Source organism: Schistocerca cancellata, chromosome 8, assembly GCF_023864275.1.
Source record: "Schistocerca cancellata isolate TAMUIC-IGC-003103 chromosome 8, iqSchCanc2.1, whole genome shotgun sequence".
NCBI classification, from domain to species: domain Eukaryota; kingdom Metazoa; phylum Arthropoda; class Insecta; order Orthoptera; family Acrididae; genus Schistocerca; species Schistocerca cancellata.
This window is the reverse complement of record NC_064633.1, coordinates 189064739-189087896: the sequence shown is the minus strand read 5'-3', so window position 1 is coordinate 189087896 and position 23158 is coordinate 189064739. Positions and strand designations below refer to the sequence as shown.

General features: G+C 39.4%; 1 protein-coding gene across 1 annotated transcript in view; it reads right to left on the bottom strand.

Annotated features, from left to right (window-relative positions):
• Positions 1 to 23158, bottom strand: part of LOC126095459 (lutropin-choriogonadotropic hormone receptor-like) — a 669001-nt gene that overhangs the window by 183749 nt on the left and 462094 nt on the right. Inside the window, exon 8 of the mRNA XM_049910251.1 lies at positions 17339 to 17482. Coding sequence (XP_049766208.1) covers positions 17339 to 17482 — 144 coding nt within the window. The remainder of the gene's footprint in view (positions 1 to 17338; positions 17483 to 23158) is intronic.

Below are 23158 nucleotides of genomic sequence, written 5' to 3'. Positions count from 1 at the left end.
AGAGTGCGGAAGTGTTTGTTGGGCGCTCCTGCAGTCGCAGTGTGCAGCTATGATCGCGCCAGTGTAGGCGCAACTAATTCGTCAACCCGCGAATATTGAGAGCATGGTAGGAGTGGACCGGCGGAGGAAGCTGCAATGCTAAATATTGCCTGTCCCATAATTATCCGTGGCTCTAGGGACGACTCGGGGATCTGAACCAGCAGCGGTAACAGTAGCAGCTCAGCATTCTCGTCGGCTACATTCTTCGTCGTCCACCCAGCTACATCGCAATACGGTTAAGTGACAGATATTGTTGAGGCATCACACAGAGGCATTTCTTTGGCAAAGTATGACTAACTCGAATAATAACGTGCAACAGTTAAAACTTGTAGGGAACCTGTGTTGTCACTGTCCGCAGACATTATTACCAAGCAAAGTCCCCTTCTTTTCCACGAAATCACCGAGTGTCATCCAAATATGAAAACTGATTCATTATTTACTGCCAATTCTGTTTATTTGCTAACGACCAGTTTCAGTCTCATTTTTCTGCCTCAGTAACTGTTCATTTTTGTATTGCATAACAGAGACTTAACTAATTTTCAGTTTTGATTATTAACTTCATTCACTCAGAGTAAAGTTTCACTGGAAAAACTAATAAATATAGATACAATACAAATTAAGAGTGCGCAATTTCATTTATTCTGTATTTAGCTTATCGACTTCTGCTGGCTTTGTATTATTTTATTGTTGTTATAGTAAAAATAAAAACAGTTTCTCATTTGCTTAAAGTGAATTCAATTCAATTTTTTATTAATCAAACGTAAATTGCTTGCCTTTTTCTAAATTTTGCATTACGTTACACTGGCGTTACTGAAACTAATTTTTTACGCAACAAAGTTTTAGTTACATTTATTTAACCAGTAACTTCATTTAACTTTACGTTCAAAATTTAGTATTTTAGAATAAGTAACTACAATCTCAGTGCTTTTTGATTCATTTATTCTTTCGTGAACTGTCGTGGAATGCGTGACAACCTTCTGTTGCCACACCAGTGTTATTTTCTTACATTTCTTTGCCATTACCTTCCTTAAGATTCTGGAGATTCATTATCCTAGTGTGTTGGCGACCGTTTAATTACCCCTTTTTAGCTAATCAGTTATGTTATGTTAACCGGGGAACTAGAAACGACGGAGAGGCTCCGTCCCCACCGCAGCCGCAGTGGTCCGCAACCCCACGACGACTACCGCAGTCCACTTCACCCCTCCGCCTCCCCACACCGAACCCAGGGTTATTAGCTAATCAGTACTTTTCGTATTATCAATATTTTTGTATTAAAAAATATTACGTGGTACGCTTTTCCCCCGCATGTGGTGAAACACGTATGTAACATAGCAGCGATGGCGAGGCATTGTAGCATCTGTGACCAGAGAGTATGCGCTTGACCGCGCGAGTGTTGCGAGCGCTTCTCAGTCTGTGAGTAACTCGTTGCGAGTCTGCAGCTCTGTCTAGTTGAGAGCAGTACTCAGTTAGTTGTCGTTGAGAGCAGTTATGCAATAGTCGTCATGCAGAGCAGTCGGTCAGTAGTAGCAGCCCAGTGCGGTTGTGTGATGCGGTCTGTCGGCAACACTGGTCAAGATGCTGAATAAGGTATATTATTAATTAAGGTAATCATCAGATAATTTAAAGTTCATTTATTGTAATTAATTTGCAACAAGTGCCCCAATAATAATTTGATTTCAAACCAAGCATTTTAACAAACAATCGTTTTTTTAAATAATATCTCCCTAGCATTTCCTTAAAGAAAACTTTCAGTTAAATTACAAAAAAAAGGAATATTATTATTTGCAATGCAGTTCCTCCAAGCAGTGCGGAACAATAAGAGCAGAAATGTGACTAGCAGTTACAATGAGGTAAGAATTTAATTCTGATTTTTGTACAGGGCCAAAGACCGATATTTCGGTTTAATTGAATTTTCACTGCCACTGATTTTCATTAGCACTGAATTGTTTTTCATTATTTTGCGGAAGCTTACACAGAGTCAGATTGCGAATTTTGTTTAATTGTCATTGTCAGTAAATTTCATTACGGGAGGTTACACTTGGGTCCCATTTGTATTAAATATTGTCTTTTCTTTTAAAATTTTTGTGGGGAGGTTACACTTGGCGACACCCAGTCCAGGATCGTATTTCGTTGAGAGTCTTTTGAAAACCAGTCAGATATCTGCTCTTATTTGCTTAGATATAATTAGGATTTGGCGCAACGCTTTTATTAACTTGTGACTTTCTTTCTACAGGTCAACGGCAATTCGTTGCTCTGTTGCATTTGTGTGTTGTTTTTGCATTTGTTCTTATTTGTTTTGTGAATATTTGTGACTATTGTAAAAATGCCGCGAAAGACTGTGAATAGTGTATCGCGAGGTATTGTGAACGAAATTACTGACTCAAACAACTTAACCGAAAGTAATTGTGACACGCAGTGTAATGATGACAATCCTGCGTTCACCAACAATCAATGCATTCCAACCACTAATGATGATTTTTGTCTTAATGATGAACGAACGAACTCGATTGTGTCTTCTGTTGATTTGACGACAATCGATGATGCGGAGCGCACTATTGTAATGAGCGCTGCCCAGCTTAACACAACTGGTTTGGAAAATTTAAGTAATGTACAGACAAATTTGTATAATGAAAATGAACAAGCTACACAAAGTACGCCGGAGTTATGTAATTCCGAAATAATGACCGACAGTGTACATTCGACTGATAGACGTTTTTGTAAATTACAGAGTGACCAAATGGTCACGCAAAACGCGACACTTGCAAATACACCGTCAAACGGTACAGAGAAAGGAGTAGATAATGTTACATTGGGTCAAATTATGGCGATATTGATACAAAATAGCGAGGACAACAAACAACTTAAAGAAAAATTAGACAGTAATAATGAAAAACAAGACAAACTTAATGAAAAATTAGACAAACAAAGTGATGATTTTAAACAACTTAAGGAACAGAACAGACAGGATAATGAAAATCTCAAACAACACTTAAATGAAAAATTAGACGACAATTCCAGACAGTTAAATGAAAAATTAGACGACAATTCCAGACAGCTTAGTGAACAAATTAGAGCTGTTGCCGCGCAGTGTCATGACACTAAGGAACAGTTGCGCGCAGAAATTGAGGCTTGTTCACGAAAAAATAGCGAAGAAATTAAGTCTGTTGCGCAAGAGTTAAGGGAAATGCAAACAGCCGCAACAGAAACACTCAGAGACGAAATTAGCGGAGTCGCTAAACAATGCTCTGAAAAAGCTACACAATTACGCGATGAGTTTAAAGCAATGACAACAGAACTTTCGCGCACAATGGATGAAAAGATTGACGCGAAATTCGACCAACAGAACACTCAAATTAACGAGCGCTTTAATCAGCACATAGAAAACAGTAATACGCGTTTCCGCAAATTTATTCAAGATCAAAATAAAGTAAAACGTCAGGTAATGGAAACAATCACGGCTCAGAGACAAGAAGACAAACGTAAAATGTTCGCGAAAGCGAAGACATACGTAGACAACAATATTGCCTCAGTGTCCGACGAAATTAATTCCATCAAACAGTCGAACACAGAATTACGTGACGAAATTTCCAATCTTAAATCAAAAACAGATACACACACAGTAGATATTCAAACAGTGACAGACAGATTCGAACAATTAGAACTAACGCAGGATTGCGATGTTATCAAAGCTGATGTTAGAAAACTGAGCGAAACTACGCGTAAGTTGCAGAAACAGATTAATGCGTCCGATTCTAAAACTGATGATCAGGCAAAAATACTGACTGAAAAATATGATGAATTAGCCAGTCGTATTGATGCTATTGAAAGTAGTAATGATAATAAATCAGACGATACTGCACCGATTTCATTTAACCAAACACCTGAATTTCAAAATTTGCAGCAGACAATTAATGAGATCGACTCGTCTAACAACACGTTGCGTAGAAAACTGTCGAGTTTACAGCAAGAAGTAACAGAGATTAAAAATATTTCAGCTAATAACACATCACAGCAGGCGCCACTTTTCGAACATTTGCCAGACTCACGCAGTGCGTATAATTTGGGTAATCTACAGAGAGTACGGGACTTAGATTCCGAACAACCACAGTTCAATAGATACTCTTACGATCCTGAACCTGTTGCATCACACAGAGATGATAATTTCGATTACAAACATTTTCTGTCAGTGAGAAAGTTTAAAGTATTTAAAAACGATAGAACGGAGATTCACCCACTGGATTGGATTCAACAATTTAGCTTTGCTCTTCCACCGACTTGGCCTGTAACGCATAAACTTGAATTTATTTGTAGTTTTTTGGAAGGCGAGCCGGCAACTCGTATGAGACCGATCGCGAGGCAATGTTACTCGGTAGAGGAATTTCAGAATGCTTTTCTATCAGCGTACTGGTCGAAGACGACACAGCGCGGAATTAAAGATCAGTTAATTAGTTTGCCGAATTACGAGAACTCAAATTTTCCCAGTGTAACGCAATTTTTTGAGCACATGGTACAACAGAACCAGTACCTAAGTGAACCGTACAGTGAATCCGCACTTATACAATTATGCATCTCTAAATTACCACGGTCATTACGAGTGTCACTTTTAACTGGTCAGCAAAAAGAAAACATTTCAGCATTCAGGGATCTGTTGCAGCTTTTAGAAGTACAGCAATCTGATTATTCTTTTGTAAACAAAAACTTTTCGTATAATAGCCAAGGTCAACATACTTACGGTAATTATGATCAGGGACGTAATTTCAATAGGAAAAATAACAGACGCTTTAGGAACGACAACTACCAGAACTTAAATCACAGACAAAACTCAGATTATCAATATCGTCAAAATTTTCAGCAACAGGGAGTACATTTTGGTAACAATAGAAGTTTTCCACCGCAACAGCATGAAAGTCAACCGGTTAGTATACGTAACCAACAATGTAATGCACAAGGTCAACCAGGCTTTAATGTTACGCCGCGTGCACATATAGTCACAGATCCAACAAATAGTAACGCACGACAGCAAGGAAACAACTATGTACAAAGAAGACAGTATTTCAATTCCCATCGCAATACACCGTATAGGAATGACTATTACGACAGACGTAAAATTAATGAGAACAATTATCAGCGTACATGTAATAACAGTCGGTCTTACCAGCAACAAAGTAATCAGCAAGAACATATTCTCATGAATGAACCCGACAGTAGGTACCATCCAGAGCGTAATACGTCAGAAAGAAGTAATAGGACAGTTCAAATCGTCGAAATGCCACAGAATCCTCCTAATAATAGTAACACGTCAGACAGAATCTGACTAGATAATGTACAGATCGCATCTTCCAATAACACAAGCACTACGTTTGACACGCAAAATGTTGTTCACGAAAATGTAATTACTTTTGACGATATCAGAGACACTCTCTTGCAGGAAAAACCATTTGTTCAGAAAACTATTTCACATCCTGTCATCGAAATTAAAATTGTTTCATCAAAATTCTCAGCAGTAATTGATTCTGGATCACCTATATCAGTAATAAATAAGGAGACTTTTAACGAGTGCAACAAAGAGTATACTTATCCGACATTACCTTTAGGCAAAACAAAAGTGAAAGGAGCAGTATCAAGTAAAGGAGTAGACGTTAAATTGCAGACACATTTATCATTTTGTATTGGAGGTCATACTTTCCACTCTAATTTTTGGATTGTTCCTTTATTGACAACAGACGTAATTTTAGGTACGAATTTTCTGGTACAACACGACGCAGTTATCGATTTTCAAAATTCTTATTTAATGCTAAAGGATGAAAATGTACAACTTGCTTTAGAATTTCAGCACTCTTTATCTGCGGAAGAACAAACAATTAACCGCACAGAGGTCATTTCCGCAACACGTAACATAGACTGTAATCCCACATTGTTCACGAATACGTACGTACACAACGATAATACTCCAGACGAAGCTGACTACGACGTAATGCAAATGATTTTAGATAAAGTTAGACAAAGCAGTGCAACTACAGACGACGAACGAATGCAACTACACAAAATTCTTTTACAGCAAGCTCCAGTTTTTGACAACATTCCTGGTACTATGTCCGGATTTATGTATGAATTTCAAGTCAAACAGCACGATACATTTAAAGCAAAGCATTATCCTATTCCATATATCCACAGAGAACAAGTTAAGAAAGAATTGCAGGATATGCTTGACCAAGGAATTATAGAACCAGCAGTTAGTCCGTACATAAACCCGCTACATATTGTTAAGAAAAAAGATGGCTCGCTTCGCCTTGTACTTGATTCACGTCACATTAATGACATTATTGTTAATGAAACAGATCGACCACAGACACTAGAAGAACTACTACAGAAATTTCACGGTACTGCTATTTATTCTACATTAGATTTGAAATCGCGATTTTGGCAAATTCAACTTCATCCAAATTGCAGAAAATATACAGCTTTTCTTTGTTTCGGCGACTGTTATCAATTTTGTAAATTACCATTCGGCTTAACTATTTCTTCTGCAGCTTTTATTCGCGGTTTGAACACAATACTTCCGACAGAACTTAAGGACAGAATTACGACGTACGTAGACGACATTCTTATCGCAGAAGCTAACTGGTCTGATCACAATCTGATTCTTGAACAACTGTTACAAACTTTTCATGCACAAGGACTTACAGTTAATCTTAGTAAATCGCACTTTGGCAAAACTTCTATAAAATTTCTTGGACACGTTATTTCAGCGGAAGGCATTGCACCTGATCCGGAAAAACTTCAAGCTCTACGTGACATTACTGTTCCTACGACAAAAAAGCATCTACGCAGTTTTCTGGGCTTAATTAACTTTTTTCGAAAATTTATTCATCACTCTGCTTTAGACACACCTAGATTATGTCAACTGACAGGTAAAAACAGTATTTGGTCTTGGGATAAGCAAGCACATTCTGAATTTGTGAACCTGAAACATACTCTGTTGAATGCTCCACTTTTATCGCACCCAGATCTTACCAGAAATTTTTCCATTGCCACCGACAGTTCCAACACAGCTTTAGGCGTACACATTTTCCAGGAAATTGAAGAAGTTGGTTCGATAGTAATTAAAAACATCGCATTTGCAAGCCGCATTTTGTCATCTGCTGAACGAAATTACTCCGTTACAGAACTGGAAACATTATGTGTTGTATGGGCTTTTACGAGATTTAGACACTTTCTTTACGGAAGACATACCACCGTCTATACAGACCACAGAGCTATACAATTTTTACTTTCAGCTAAATTCACTCACGACAGATTAAGCAGATGGAAGCTTTATTTACAGGAATTTAATTTTACAATTGTTCACATTCCCGGTACGCAAAATGTTGTAGCAGACGCACTATCGCGTTCTCTTGGCAACAATCAGCAAGACGTAGCAACCAACTTCTGCAAAACAAATTTCAGTGTCATGTACATTCAGCAAGTAGCATTTGAAAACTTTATTTCGTCGTCATTACAGGACATAGCACAAGAGCAAAGTAAAGACAACGTGTGGAAAGAAATTAAACAGCTTTGGCAAGATAGGAATAATGTTACCATTAGAAACCATTACACTGTACGCAATAACATTCTGTTTCGTCGCTCTCATCCTGACAGCAACAATTGGTTATTATGCATCCCTGACGAACTTGTTAACAAATTAATTTGGTACACTCATTTAAGTTACGCACATTACGGAGCACGAAAATGTTTTCTTATATTGAGACAGAACTGTTATTTTAACAACATGGAGAAACGTATACGACGAGTTTTAGCGTCATGTAAAATTTGCCAGAAAGCTAAATCAGACACCACTTCACATATTCCTCCTTTATATCCCATTGTACCTGTTAAATTAAGACACATGGCCGCAGTAGATATTTTTGGTCCGATTCCGAGAACTAACAGAGGTTTTTGCTACATCTTTGTCGCTGTTGAGCTCACTTCAAAATTTGTTACTTTCACTCCGTTACGCAAAGCTACTGCTAAAACTGTTTCGAAAGCATTTGTAAAACATTTTCTATTTCATGTAGGGCATCTGATGAGAGTAATTTCTGACAATGGATCTCAATTTCGTAGTAGCGTATGGACACGCATGTTACGAGCCAGAAACATTTCTCCGATCTATATATCCAAATATCATGCTTCTTCGAACCCTTGTGAACGATTAATGAAAGAAATTGGTAAACTGTGTAGAATATACTGCCACAAAAGACATATTGATTGGGACACACACATACTCTCATTCCAAGATGTAATTAATTCAATTCCAAATGAATCCACTATGCTATCTCCGTCTGTTATACTGAAAAACGTTGAACCACCAAACAAAATTAAGGAATTTGTAAATTTTCCTACATCTCGTCGCTTACGACACCACGAAATAATCGACATTGCACTGAACAACATCAAACGTGCCGCAGAGCGCCGGAGAAGACAGCAAAAACAGGTTTGTACACGCCGCGACTTTCACGTTGGACAGAAAATATTAGTACGTACACACTACTTATCCAGTAAATTAAAAGGTAAGTGCAGTAAATTTGAACTTCTATACGCAGGTCCATATCGGATTCGCAGCATCCCTCACCACAATGTTGTACACGTCGAAACTTTGAGAACCAGAAAATCGAAAGGCAATCACCATATCTCAAACATTAAACCGTTCATTGAATGAAATCACTTTATGATGTAACATGCTATGAGTGTCGTATTTTTTCTTGGCAAGTGCCCGGCAAGGTAAGGTTAGCAGGTCGCTTTTCTTGTCGTTACACATCAGACCGTGCATATTTTTTCCAGACGAACTTACACATTTTATAACCACTTATGCAATTATATAATTACCTACTGATGAGTGTCGTATTTTTTCTTGGCAAGTGCCCGGCAAGGTAAGGTTAGCAGGTCGCTTTTCTTGTCGTTACACGTCAGACCGTGCACATTTTCCATTTTTTTGTGTGTATGATTGTTTTCCTCTTTTGTTTGTATGCACTGTGAATTAGTTAAGATATAGCAAACACCAGTTGACTTTGACATTTTTGCCCTATGATGTCTCAACATCGTGACTATTTTACGTTTTTCTTTTTCTTTTTTTTGCTGCTGCATTGTGATATTCCGTGTACATTTTGTCTTTGAACACTGTCTATGCTTTTGACATATTACGTTTTCTGTTATGTTATGCTGTATGCTTGATTCTGTTACCGTTAATCAGTAATTATTTAGTGGGTATATGATTTGAATGCAAGACATTAATCTTTGTTCATCATTTTCAGAAAGAAATAACGTGTAAAGAAAATAAATTAAACAGAAATGAGAATTTCACCTACGGAATAAACGATAGAAGATGCAATAACTTTATGAGGAAGAGTAAATGGATCAGGATTAACAAGCATTAACAAGAATATACTATACTTATCGTAGAATAGCAGTCTTAACTAATTTTTTCTTTCAGAATACAAGGTGATTGATGCAGGCTGTCAGACTGAACTACACGTCTTAGTTTTAGTGATGAAATATGCTAGAGATAAGGAATAATTGTATAATGAGTAATGAAGTGATATTTTTGCAGATGATAATGAATACTGATGAATAATGATGAAGAATATGCTATTATGAATAATGAAGTTTTTCTTTACAGGTAATGATAATGATGGAGTTATGAATAATGAAGTGATTGACAATGAAGTTTTTTTTTTCTTTACAGATGAGGATAATGTTGAAGTCATGTATTTATGCTACGTAGTTATTTAAGTATTTGTTGCAGTTTGTTTTGACAGCAGGTGTTATATTGCATAGTAGGATGACGGAAAGTTTTGGAAAGGACAGCTATGAAGCACATTTTATACACATTTCACTACTTGTTAATTCGAAGTTCACTACTTTTCAGCATAGTGTGCGTTTCTTCTTTCAGGTCAATAATCCATTTTGTATTTTTTCCAGGAGAAGTTTTTCATGATACTTACTAAACCTGTTACTTATTATACCTGTTCTAGTACTTGCATTTTTTTTAACCCATTTGTGTTTATCATTTATAAATGTGATCACATATACTGCCTTGTTACATAACCTTGCTACAGCTGACTCATGACGAATGACGTTACACAGGAACAACCCAGTACCATTTTTTTTCTCTTTTTTCTCTTCTTGCTTTCTCTTGTAATTACCCAAAGCAATGCGTTGCTAGCACAAAAACAAACAAAATATATATTACCAGTCCCCAATAATGCCTTGTAACTGGCTAATAACTGCCACTGTTTATTGTAATGAGACTACTTATAATGCCCATGGTTATTAATGCTATGACTATGATTAGCTGATTTTTAATAATGACTTTGTAATGATCTGAATGTCACTAAATGAATTGTTATTACTTCTTAATGATCTGAATAATACTGAATGATTAACAATGTTTTATACTATTCGATACTTGATGGCCACTGAGTGCCAATAATTTATGTCAATCAATGAATTAGGTTATTAATTATGCCATTAATTAGTTTCTGTTTTCAATTATGACTTTTCATGTTTTAATAACTGGCCACTGAGTGCCAAGTACCAATGATGAGTGTAATGTTGTGTACTATTCAGTACTTGCTGGCCACTGAGTGCCAAGAATGAGTGTAATGTTCTGTAATATTCAATTCTGTCATACTAAATATTGTAATACGATTACCCATGATGCCAATAATTTAATTTTGTGAACAGTTTCTGTAATACTACATTCATGGTACAGAAATGTTCAACACGGGGATATGAATGCCCCAAATGCAAACTGTAATTATCAATATTATGTGACTTAATGTCCTTCACCTCATGAGCTAACTACCCTGAATTACTGCAATGTCCATTTGTCCTGTCCATCCTAGTGATCATGGAGCACTACCTTTGGGTTTGCACTACTTCTACGTTGGTGTGCCTTGTAAAGCGTGGTGTTGACACGACATGCTGTCCACCACCATGAGCGATGAAGACGTTATTATGGTCCCACTGTTTGGTGTACCTAATGTACTGCCAAAATGAGAACATGAAATATTACTACGAGAGTTCAGTGTCTTGGCTACACTGATGAATTCTGATGGGAAAAGTACTGCAAATTGTGTCACTTGGTGTTGTACTTCTGTGGAAAGATATGGACTTTCAGAACAGCTGTGTGCAATCTAAAGTGCTACAACCATGATGCAATCCTTCCCTTTCCTATCCTAATTCTTGTCACATAGTGAAAATAATTTTTTTGCTAACATTATTTATGTTCATGACTATACATATTTTTGATTCGCTGAACTCCAGTGCGAGTACAGTTATGTCACTTGTCGATATGATTTTTGCCATTATGTTTATTTATTGCAAAAATACCTAAGACATTTTTTCGATTTGTTCTCAAGTACAGTATGTGCACTCTTGTCTTTTATATTGTATATACATTTTTTTAGTATTTTATTTTAATGATATGTTCTGAATTACAGTGCATGTGCACTTATGTTGTGTGTTAATATGTTTTCTACTGAACTTCAGTGCCTGTGCACTTTTCCCATTTTTCAATATGATTTGTACTCATTCTGTATATTCAATACTTCAGTGCGTATGCACTTATGTCATTTGTTACTGATATGTTCTCAACTGCAGTGCATGTGCACTCATGCCACTTGTCAACATAATATTTTTTGCCAGTCTGTTTATTTGTTCTGAATATGCTAAAGAATTTTTTTAGTGCCTGTGCACTTTGTTATCTGTCAAATAATTTGTATATACATTTTTCTGATTGCTACTATGTTTTGTACTCACATTTTGTCTTTGTCTGATATATTTTGTACTTAGTGCGTGTGCACAACATTTAATTCATGTACTACATCTAAATATTCTGTAAGTTATAGAAGTTTGTTAATTAAAGAAAAATTTTGCCGCGCTTGGCAAGTCCAAATGACTCACCATCGCTGCCAAATTTTTGCCCCCCCAGTGGAGGGTTATGAAACACGTATGTAACATAGCAGCGATGGCGAGGCATTGTAGCATCTGTGACCAGAGAGTATGCGCTTGACCGCGCGAGTGTTGCGAGCGCTTCTCAGTCTGTGAGTAACTCGTTGCGAGTCTGCAGCTCTGTCTAGTTGAGAGCAGTACTCAGTTAGTTGTCGTTGAGAGCAGTTATGCAATAGTCGTCATGCAGAGCAGTCGGTCAGTAGTAGCAGCCCAGTGCGGTTGTGTGATGCGGTCTGTCGGCAACACTGGTCAAGATGCTGAATAAGGTATATTATTAATTAAGGTAATCATCAGATAATTTAAAGTTCATTTATTGTAATTAATTTGCAACAAGTGCCCCAATAATAATTTGATTTCAAACCAAGCATTTTAACAAACAATCGTTTTTTTAAATAATATCTCCCTAGCATTTCCTTAAAGAAAACTTTCAGTTAAATTACAAAAAAAAGGAATATTATTATTTGCAATGCAGTTCCTCCAAGCAGTGCGGAACAATAAGAGCAGAAATGTGACTAGCAGTTACAATGAGGTAAGAATTTAATTCTGATTTTTGTACAGGGCCAAAGACCGATATTTCGGTTTAATTGAATTTTCACTGCCACTGATTTTCATTAGCACTGAATTGTTTTTCATTATTTTGCGGAAGCTTACACAGAGTCAGATTGCGAATTTTGTTTAATTGTCATTGTCAGTAAATTTCATTACGGGAGGTTACACTTGGGTCCCATTTGTATTAAATATTGTCTTTTCTTTTAAAATTTTTGTGGGGAGGTTACAGTGGTTCGTGAGCGATTGCACCAAATTTCTACTCATTTCAGAACTATCATCATTAGGTTTTGAATACATCGTTCTTTCAGAAGGGTCTGTTGTACACTTTCCTCCTACTGACTGGTATTATTTTCCTTCCGTAACGACAGCCTAACTCACTGTAAAATATTATTTGGTACACGCGATCGCAGTCTGATGTATCGCAATATAGTACGCCGATGCCGAAATTTTGAGTGAGGAAAACTGAATGAGAATCGAGAAAGCAGGTTCGCAACTTTTCGGTTAGAGTCTTTTAAAGAGGAACATATTCCGCTTTTTGTCCTCCGACATGAGTATTTTTCAGCTGGTTCCCTTGTTTTCCCTGCTACTTCAGAGTGCGCTGATCATATAAAATATATTCTACGGGTCAGTGAAATTTTGGCTCCTTTCTTATATACTGCGACCCATATAAACATCAAATGAGTACGCACAATATAAGGTTAACTCAAAATCGCTTACATTAAATTTTTTTCTGGATACTTTGCTCATCGAAAAAGTCCAACATATGATTTCTACTCACAAAATATAGTATCAAATGCCGAAAATTACATAAAAGAATGGATCCAGGAAACATTCGCACATTTTAACATGGGATAACATTAGACGTAGATAGTTGGGGAGGACTAATTCAGTCCCGTGGAGAAGGGATGGTGACAGGAATGCCATCCACCCATCCTCTAATACTGTCAAATACAATACTAACATGCCGTCCCCCCCCCCCCCCCCAGGATAAATACCAGGAAAAAGAATTAAAGTAGTCTAAGCGATACGCGACTACAATTGGTATGAGCTTCATTCGATTTCTAAAAATTGTAAAAATTATCGGAGAAATGTTTATAAAATGAGTTTCAGTATTTACATCAGAAAACTGTAGCTTACCTACTTTATCAAGAGTATGACAGGCTAGAAATGTGTTCACGAGGAACCTCTACGTCTTTAGCGAACGGAATGTAAAATACGAGGTTCGGGTTGAACAGAAGAAGACGCATGCCAAACGCAAGCCTGTGGCCAGAGCTAATGGATTAATGTGGTTTACAAGATTTTCACGTCCACAGACGCGGATAAAAGACTTGCTGACAAGGGAATTGTGGTTGAGGAATGCGTAACCAAAAATACTGAAGCACTTAATCAAATTTATCGAGGTGATCATTGTGAAGATAAATTTCGTTTTTGTTCGTCATTGCTCTGGAGCACTGGGTTGCACACTTAAGGGAATTAATATTTGCATAAAGCGTTGAATCTGATGTAGCTTGAGAGAATAAGAAAACGCCGCATATCACGAAGATCGCATTTGGTTTTGAACCATGAGAATATATTCAGAGTTTAGCGACATGCTAGAACTAACGTACTGCTTACTGGAATTTCAACCACTACTGTGGTCGATATCTATTTGTGGACACTCAGATCAGCATGCTGCAATGCTAGCATTGCTACAAACTGGCTTTCTTGTTTGATTTGCCCGTTGGAGGTGCGGCCCAGTTCCAGATGGGGAAAAAGTTTCCTGAAATGTATTCTTATTTGCGTGAATTTGACTTATCAGTCTGCTTAAAGGGCTGGAATTTGGAATTTCAAGGGTAAATATGATATGAGGATGGATAGTCTACATAAATTGAAGTAAGATGCTGTCTAAGAGCAGTATAAATCACAGCAGGTAGAGGAACGTAGGTAAAGAACTGTTTGCATAGATGATGAGCTAAAATAATTTAAGAGACTAGGTATGTGCTAAAACTGCGAGCCATTGTTATCTGTTGCAGAAATGAAGACAGTGGGGAAAATATCATTTACTCCTGACCAGTGGAAGTCATAATAACGTGACAAATTTTGTTTTCACTGTTTTAGGCTAAAACGTAGATTTAAAGAAGGAGAACATGCAGCAGCGCCCACTCAAATGAGACGTGCCTCCTAATATCGTGTCGGACCTCCTCCTGCTGAGGCTAGTCCAGCAGTTCCACATGACATGGACTCACTAAGTCGTTGGACGACCCATGAAGAAAAATTGATCCATGCTACTTCTATAGGCGTCCACAATTTGAAAGTGTTGCCGGTGTAGGATTTTGCGCACGAACTGACCTCTGGATTATGTCCCATAGATGTTCGATCGGATTCATGTAGGGCGATCTGGATGGTCCAACCACTCGCGTTAATTTAATATTTCGCACAGGATACTGACAGTTCGTTTCTTATTTTTCTACATCTACACCTACATCGTCACATTCAAGTGCCTGGCAGAGGGTTCATCGAACCACCTTCACAATTCTCTATTATTCCAATCCCGTAAAGCGCGCGGAAAGAATAAACACCTATATCTTTCCGTAAGAGCTCTGATTTCCCTTATTTTATCGTGGTGATCGTTCCTCCCTATGTAGGTCGGTGTCAACAAAATATTTTCGCATTCGGACGAGAAAGCTGTGGATTGGAATTTCGTGAGAAGATTCCGTCGCAACTAAAACGCCTTTCTTTTAATGATTTCCAACCCAAATCCTGTATCATTTCTGTGACACTCTCTCCCATATTTCGCGATAATGTAAAACGTGCTGCCTTTCTTTGAACTATTTCGATGTACTCCGTCAGTTCTATTTGGTAAGCATCCCACATCGCGCAGCAGTATTCTAAACGAGGACGGACAAGCATAGTGTAGGCAGTCTCCTTAGTAGGTCTGTTATATTTTGTAAGTGTCGTGCCAATAAAACGCAGTCTTTAGTTAGCCTTACCCACAACATTTTCTAAGTGTTCCTTCCAATTTAAGTTGTTCGTAATTGTAATACCTAGGTATTTAGTTGAATTTACGGGTTTTAGATTAGACTGATTTATCGTGTAACGATGCGACTGCAGCCCTAAAATCTTTCAAAGACGGGCGAAGTGACGCATGCGCGAAGGGGCGAGTTGGGCAGCTCACAGCAGCTTCGGCCCACCGCAGGGCCGATGACGTCATCTGGCGTGAGAGACCGACACCACGTTTGGAACTGCAGCACCCGTCTCCCTAAAAGCATAGAGCATCCGTATTTCCTTGTTTTCGATATCCAAAGCTCGCCAACAGGTCTTAAAACGTGTGTACTCTGGTCTCGTTAAAATTATTGTGGTTTATTCTAATCTCGGCCTGCTAGTTTATAACGGGATCCCAATATGATGACGCATGAGCCAAGACTCTCCACTTTCCAAGCAATGTTCAGCTATGGCCGAGTTCTGAAGCTCCCTTAGTTTTATATGTCGCTTGTTCCTAGTACGACTCTCAGCAATAGTGACAACAGATGTATGCAGATGCAGCTACATTCCCAAGGTATAAAGTATACACCGGGCACTCTAAGAGCTATGTCGTCTTTGTTGGGGGGTATATATGATGCATCTCTGAGCTGGAACACTCATCTCAGTTTATGTCTCTGCTGCTCGTTGTCTCGCAGTATGGCAGGAATGCAGCCAGCTTTCGCACTTCAGCCTTAATGAGGCGTCCTTCGTCAATGGCATCTGAAAATATTTGGAGTACAGCCCTCGCTGTGACCATTCAGTCTGAACACTTGTCTCAAATGATGCAATTCACACTGCACGTGGTCATCGTCAGAAGTAATCTCTGTCTTGTGTAATAACGTGTTCACGACTGCTTTCTTGTTGATAGAATGGTGAAAACTGTTGGTGTTCAAGTGCCTGTCACTGTGCATCGAGTTTCGGTACATAGAATGACGAAGTTGGTCTCCCAACTTCTGCTCCGCTAAAACACCCAAGAAACGGTAGCTTTCCATCTCTCTGCATGTCGATAGTAAACTGAATGTTCGAATGGGCACCTTTCATGAGGGTGACGGATTTCTGCAGTGCATTTTCACTAGGAGGCCATATCACGAACATGTGGTCATCATACCATAGGAAGCAAGATAGACAAAATGTTGCAGAGTTCAGAATCTGCTCCTCGAACTTGCCTATGAAACAGTTCACGGTAGCTGGAGACAGTGAGGATTCTGTCTCTGAGATCTGCCTTCTCACAATATTCATGGTACAATACATATGTTTTCTTTACGACATGACAAAAACTTGACGATCTCAGGTGGAAACGGTAGTACCACTAAATCAAGTGTGTCTTGAAATGGCACCTTGGTATAAAGTGACACTAGGGCCAGATTAGTGACTACGTCATTTTGGCCTATCTTCACTTTTTGAGTCTCTCAAAAAATATCTGCAGGTTAACAATATGGTGTTCACAAAGTCCCTGTTTCAGTGCTAACAAACCCACTAGACTGATTTGCGGTAACAACAGGCGTATGAGGGACACCTTCCTTGTGTATCTTTGAATCCTGGAAAGTCTGGTGGCACGTAGCATTTTCTTCACCACTTTGTCTGACATGCCAGAGTCTTTTAATAACTTTTCTACCATTCTAACAATGGCGTTGAAGTACTGACAACGTTGAAATTTCAGTCCATCACAGAGTTTCGTCTTAAGAGAAATATTTACAACCGAGTATCGTGTTGGAAACTGTACTTTCTTAGTAGCGTACACGATTGTGGTTTGAGTACTCACAGCTTACGCAGTCTCGGCAGGTGGGAGAAGGCAGTGGGCGCGACAGCCACCAGGGGATTCCCCCGCAGCTCCAGTAGTGCCAACCCTGGCGCCTGCTGCAGCACACCGCCAGGCATGTATTTGATGCGGTTTCCAGAGACTGACCTGAAAGAGTATTTCGTGGTATGTGTATACATTTTAACAATGCGATGGTGACCACCAGGGATTTCCCTTAAGGCTCCTAATAAGCCAGTACTGGCATCCACATGCCACAACGCATATACACCGACAGAAAAGAAAAACATACTTATAAAACATGCATCAAAATATGAAGTAGTCTGGGATGGCCATTACTTTATAAAGATTATTTTCGTGTGTCTCATTTGTAAACCACCTGTTCACTGATCCACATACGTTTCCAGATTATGCTTCCGTTTATCTATATTTTTGTCACACACTTATGTGAGAAAAAAAATCCCAGATGACTGAAGTGACTAACTTGTTCTATTAATGTACTGCCAACCGTTAATTTTGTTCTTATAAGGTCCATTCTCATAAAACCGGTTTTCTTTTCTTTGTGGATACAGCAGATAGAATAAGAAACATATTTAACGTAAAACAGTGGAATAACATCTCGTCAGAATGAACTAAAGAGACGACCTTACAAAGTCAGAAATTTTAATCCGGTATGACAAAGAAGTCTGGGAAGGCCGAGGAAGAGATGTGCACCTTAACAGTCAGAAGCACAGTACTAAAGAAGAAGAAGGATCAGAAAAAGAAGAAGATAAAATACTGCAGTATTTTAACTGTCACAAATGACGCACGATCATCTAAAAGTACAATGTCTTCACGCACGTGATAAACGGCGCACATAGTCAGTCACAAAGAGAAATACAGCACCTCATGAACCCGTAACGGGAACGGGAACCAACCCATAATATAGTGGCATACACTGACAGAAATTGCTACACCGTGGTCACTGATCGAACGTTACCAAACTAATATTCCAGAATTTTGCTGCAGGTGGGATATTTTGATTAAAAATTTAATGCTTATGTGAGTTTAACTCCACTATTTTCAATATCTAGAGGGGAAAAGCCATTCCTAAATATGAAGAAAGATTTGAAGACTCTATCGCTGATGGGACTGTCAGCCGTTACTGGCACTTTTCAGGTGGAGATCACAACACAATATGCCCAGAGGACGTATGCATGCGGCTTATCTGCATCTTTCGTACTTCGACGAAGGTCGAACTACTGGCGCGAAGAACACGGGACCATCTACCGACAAATCGCACGGACAGTAGATTGTAGTACAATGACTTCAGAACGAATGGTGAAGGTCTCAGGACGGCAGTGTGACAAGAAGGGCAGACACGAGTCCTTCCACGCCATGGTGATATCGTAGGATTGTTTCACTGATTCTGATGAATATACAGATAATATCAGAGAAAATTCGGGCAAAGGCTACAGAAGAAGTGTCACCAAGTAGGAAACAGATCAGCAAAAGCGGGGTTGAGATTTCGACTTGCTATATGTTGTTTAGCGATGACGCCAACCCACGGTCAACAAAGACTTGATTGAGGTACAGCCAGGATCAGCTGGAATAACGGGTGGCAGCAACGAATGTCGCTCCTGTTCATGGTGATCACACACGTCAACAGACGATCTGATGAATGGTGATCACACACGTCAACAGACGATCTGATGAATGGGCACAGGAAGTCACGATTAGCAAGACCCTCGCCTCTCTAACTTCAGGATCTATCGTGAAGGAACAACAGTGAACCCTGTTGACATGTATTTCGTGGCCAAGGTATCAAATGGCGTACTCCATGACAATAACGTGAGCCCAGTTGCAGTTCGTCCGCAGCTCGTGGTCGTGCGGTAGCGTTCTCGCTTCCCACGCCCGGGTTCCCGGGTTCGATTCCCGGCGGGGTTCAGGGATTTTCTCTGTCTCGTGATGACTGGGTGTTGTGTGATGTCCTTAGATTAGTTAGGTTTAAGTAGTTCTAGGTTCTAGGGGACTGATGACCACAGATGTTAAGTCCCATAGTGCTCAGAGCCATTTGAACCATTTTAAGTTGCAGTTCACACCCAAAACGCCTTGAGGAATGTACGGCATCTTGAATGTTCAGCCCAACCCCATAATTTATCAACCGCATAGCATGCCTGGCATACTATGGAAAGACATATCCTTTCATACAAGCCTCCAGGCAACAATAATCGTGCACTAACGCAATAGGGGAGACCGGAGAAAGTTGATGAAAGAGGCAAGACGCCTAACCATGTAGTTTTTCATTTTTTTCTAATAGGCAGCACCACATTACGCTCCTCACGCCGAGACACTAAAAAGTCCAACAATCGAGACGCTCCCTCCAGTTCGGTGTGTGTCAGTGCTTGTTGTCTACATTACCAGACGTCTTATAATTTTCGAGACGTCCAACATAAGCTCTTGTGGTCTAATAGGTATGATATTTGGTTATTCTTTGCAATACATTACTATCTCAGTCATTATGTGTCTCAGAGTCACTGTTTATTCATGTCTTAGTCTTGTTAATTCTACGTTAAGGGACCGATGACCTAGCAGTTTGGTCCCTCCCCCCTCCCCCCCCCCTCTTTAAATCAACCAACTAACCTACGTGAAATTCGACGACTTTTAAAATAGATAAGTGGGGTATGATGACGGGGAAAGTTGTCGAAGTCCTCATGTTGCTCCACTTGCTTTCTGCTGCTTTATTTTGATGATTATATGCATTTCTGAGTGTGATGTGTAATTTTCTGAGCTTTATGGGCAACAGACTGTGCAGCAATAGTTTTTAAGGGGTGTTGACAACAAAAAATTTTCTAACACTGCTTTCTGAGTTATTTTATTAATTTATGCTACATCACAGTGGGAAGCTTCTTTGAATGCCCGATTCACAACGTGGCTCTTGAAACTATCCTCCGCAGATAGGGACGAATCGTTGGGTTTTAATAGAATATCCATCCGATCACCACGTAATAGCTCGAAATTTTTATTAATTATGACATTTTGAGGCTTTGAAAGTGTTCATTCTACAGCTGACCTCAATGTGTGTGACAGAGCTGGGAGTGGACGACAGTGTACGGCAAAAAAGTTCAAGACCATGCGTCCAGTAGGCAAAGTGATGCTCACAACGCGCTGGGATGTTCAAGGTGTGGTGCATTTGGAAATGCCCAAACGCACTACCGCAATCGCTGAAAGGCACTGTGAGACCCTCATAAAACTGAAAGCACTAATTCGAAGCGTTCTTCCACACTTTGAGCACTCTCTCCTTCAGTTTGACAATGCCAACTTTGCGACAACTGCAACAATCCGACGCACAGCTTCACTGTCACAGAGACTCCTCTGTACAGTCCCGACTTGGGCCCAACCGATGTTGATCTCTTTCCAAAACTTAAACAGCACCTTCGAGGACTTCATTTTTATAATCATGAAGTGGTGCAAGCAGAGGTGAGGCTGTGTCTCTGTGAAGAAAGTCAACGTTCTATGGTAACGGTATCAACGAACTGGTCCCTCGTTGGGAAAAATGTGTTCGTCGGCAGAGTGACTACTTTGAGAAATAAACACGTATACATGAAGAACAAAATTTGTTTGATTTAAAAAGCTTTAAGGTTTTTCACATAAAATATTCACAGGCATTACATTTCAGCACGTCCCTGTATTTACGAGTCAACAGGGTGATGCTGGTGGTCAGTGGTAGGTTCCCCAGAGCCAGCAGCAAAGCCATCACCGACGTCCTCACGCAGCCAACCATGTATTTCATGAAATTCTCAGGTACTGACATCAACCGCTACTTATTTACTTGTATTCATAATTTAAGAAGGTGACATTTTACACTGACGTTGTGACTTGTGAACCTGGCGAAAAACTCATAATACACTGATGAGCCTAATACTATGATCACCTGCTAAAAACCTTTTGTTCCACTTTCTGGAACGAGTATAGTAAGCGACACATAGCGAAAACTCCTTAGTAGCTTCCAAGAGGTATCTGACACCAGATATCTAAGCACAGGTAACGCAAATCCCCTGAATTACGGGCCGAAAATTTGTGTACAGTCAGCTGGCGCTTTATACATCCCAGATGTATTACATCGAGTTGAGATCGGAGGAATCTGTAGTCAAGACAGAAACATGAGCTCACTATCACGCTCCTTAAAAAAAAAAAAAAAAAAAGTTCAGATGGCTCTGAGCACTATAGGACTTAACATCTGAGGTCAGTGGCCTGGACTTAGAACTACTTAAATCTAACTAACTTAAACACTTCACACACATCTATGCCCAAGCAGCAGCGTTGTTCCGGACTGAAGCGCCTAGAACTGCCTGGCCACAATGGCCGGCTCCTCATACCAATATTGCACGATTCTGGACTTGTGGCATGGACTGTTATCCTGCGGAAAATTCCCGTCGCCGTTGGTGAAGAAAGCCAGCATGTATGGTACATATGGAGCCGCAACAATGTTCACATAATCCACAACTGACATGGTGCATTCGGCTACTACATGTCTCATAGATGCCTTAGTGTACATTCCCAATAGCACAATACTGCCTCCACTTGTAACGCCGAAAATGCATATCCTTCAATTTCCATCTATTGTACTATAATTTTTTTCCTTATTTTGTCACCTGAAGATATGACATTTCTGTCTCTTTATTGTAATTGTTTTACTGTTTGTATATATATATTTCTGCATTTATGGCGATGTATAATTGGTTTCTTTTGTAAATATTATTTGTATTTTTACGCTGGGTCTGGCCTAGGGAAAACTATGCTATCGAACGAATACATCGATAGGTCGTGTGGAGAACAAAAGTGTTTAGGATCTTTGGTAGTTGGAACTCGGCCGCGTGGAGCGCGGGCAGAGGAGAGTCTGGCTGGGGTAGTGCAGTGGAGCAAGGGTGTTGTGTGACGCTCCCGCGAGTTGCCGCGCTTTCGGGGCTGGGCAGCATGTAATTGCGCTCGACTTGCTATGATAGTTTCTGACACGGTGTCGCGGACGGGAAGCATTAGCTGGCGCACATCAAGAGCCCGTTTCGCCTGGTGACCGTGTCGAGAAGAAGGCGCGCCAACATCCAGCTTCTGCAACAGCGACAGCCGACAATGAGTGACTGTCGCCACCTCCTCGATCGACGGCTTCAAATCTTCAATCAACCAACAAGGAAGACCGGAAGCACGTAAAGTTTTAGAACTGTATGGCAGACCTCAGCTTTTCAAACTGTTCAAATCACAAAATTACAGCAACGTAGCATGAACCTTTGTTGCTCATTGTCCCAATTGCATTACCAAGCAGGGTCCCATCCTTTTCCGGAACGAACCCGAGTGTCGTTGAAATTCAAACGCCAGCATCATTCGATTTCACTGCTTTAATTTCAAAGTTCAGTTAAGGTGTTCATAGCTGGCTACAATATTTAGATTACACAAGAACAAATTAAGAGTGCGAGTTTTGTTACCGTATTTTAGCTTACCTGTGACTGCAGCTCAGCTTGGTACGTACTAAATTTTACTATTGTTAATTGTTCAGAATCATTTAATTCAAGTTCAAAGTTAAATCTCTTATTTCTAAATTGCGTAGATTCAAGTAGCTTTTGAAATGATTGTTGAGGTAGTCCAAGACTAACCGTATTTTACTGAATTTCGATGTGCTTCAGAAAGAAAGCTCACTATTAACCTCAGTCACTAAATTAGCTTTCAATTTTCCGGTTTTATTAATTCTTTTGCTAAATTAAGTCAGAGTGTAGCGAAATTTATTACTTCTGACAAACTTTCAGTTTTCACACTACATGTGTCAACCTTCAGTTGCCACGCTTCTAGTGCTAA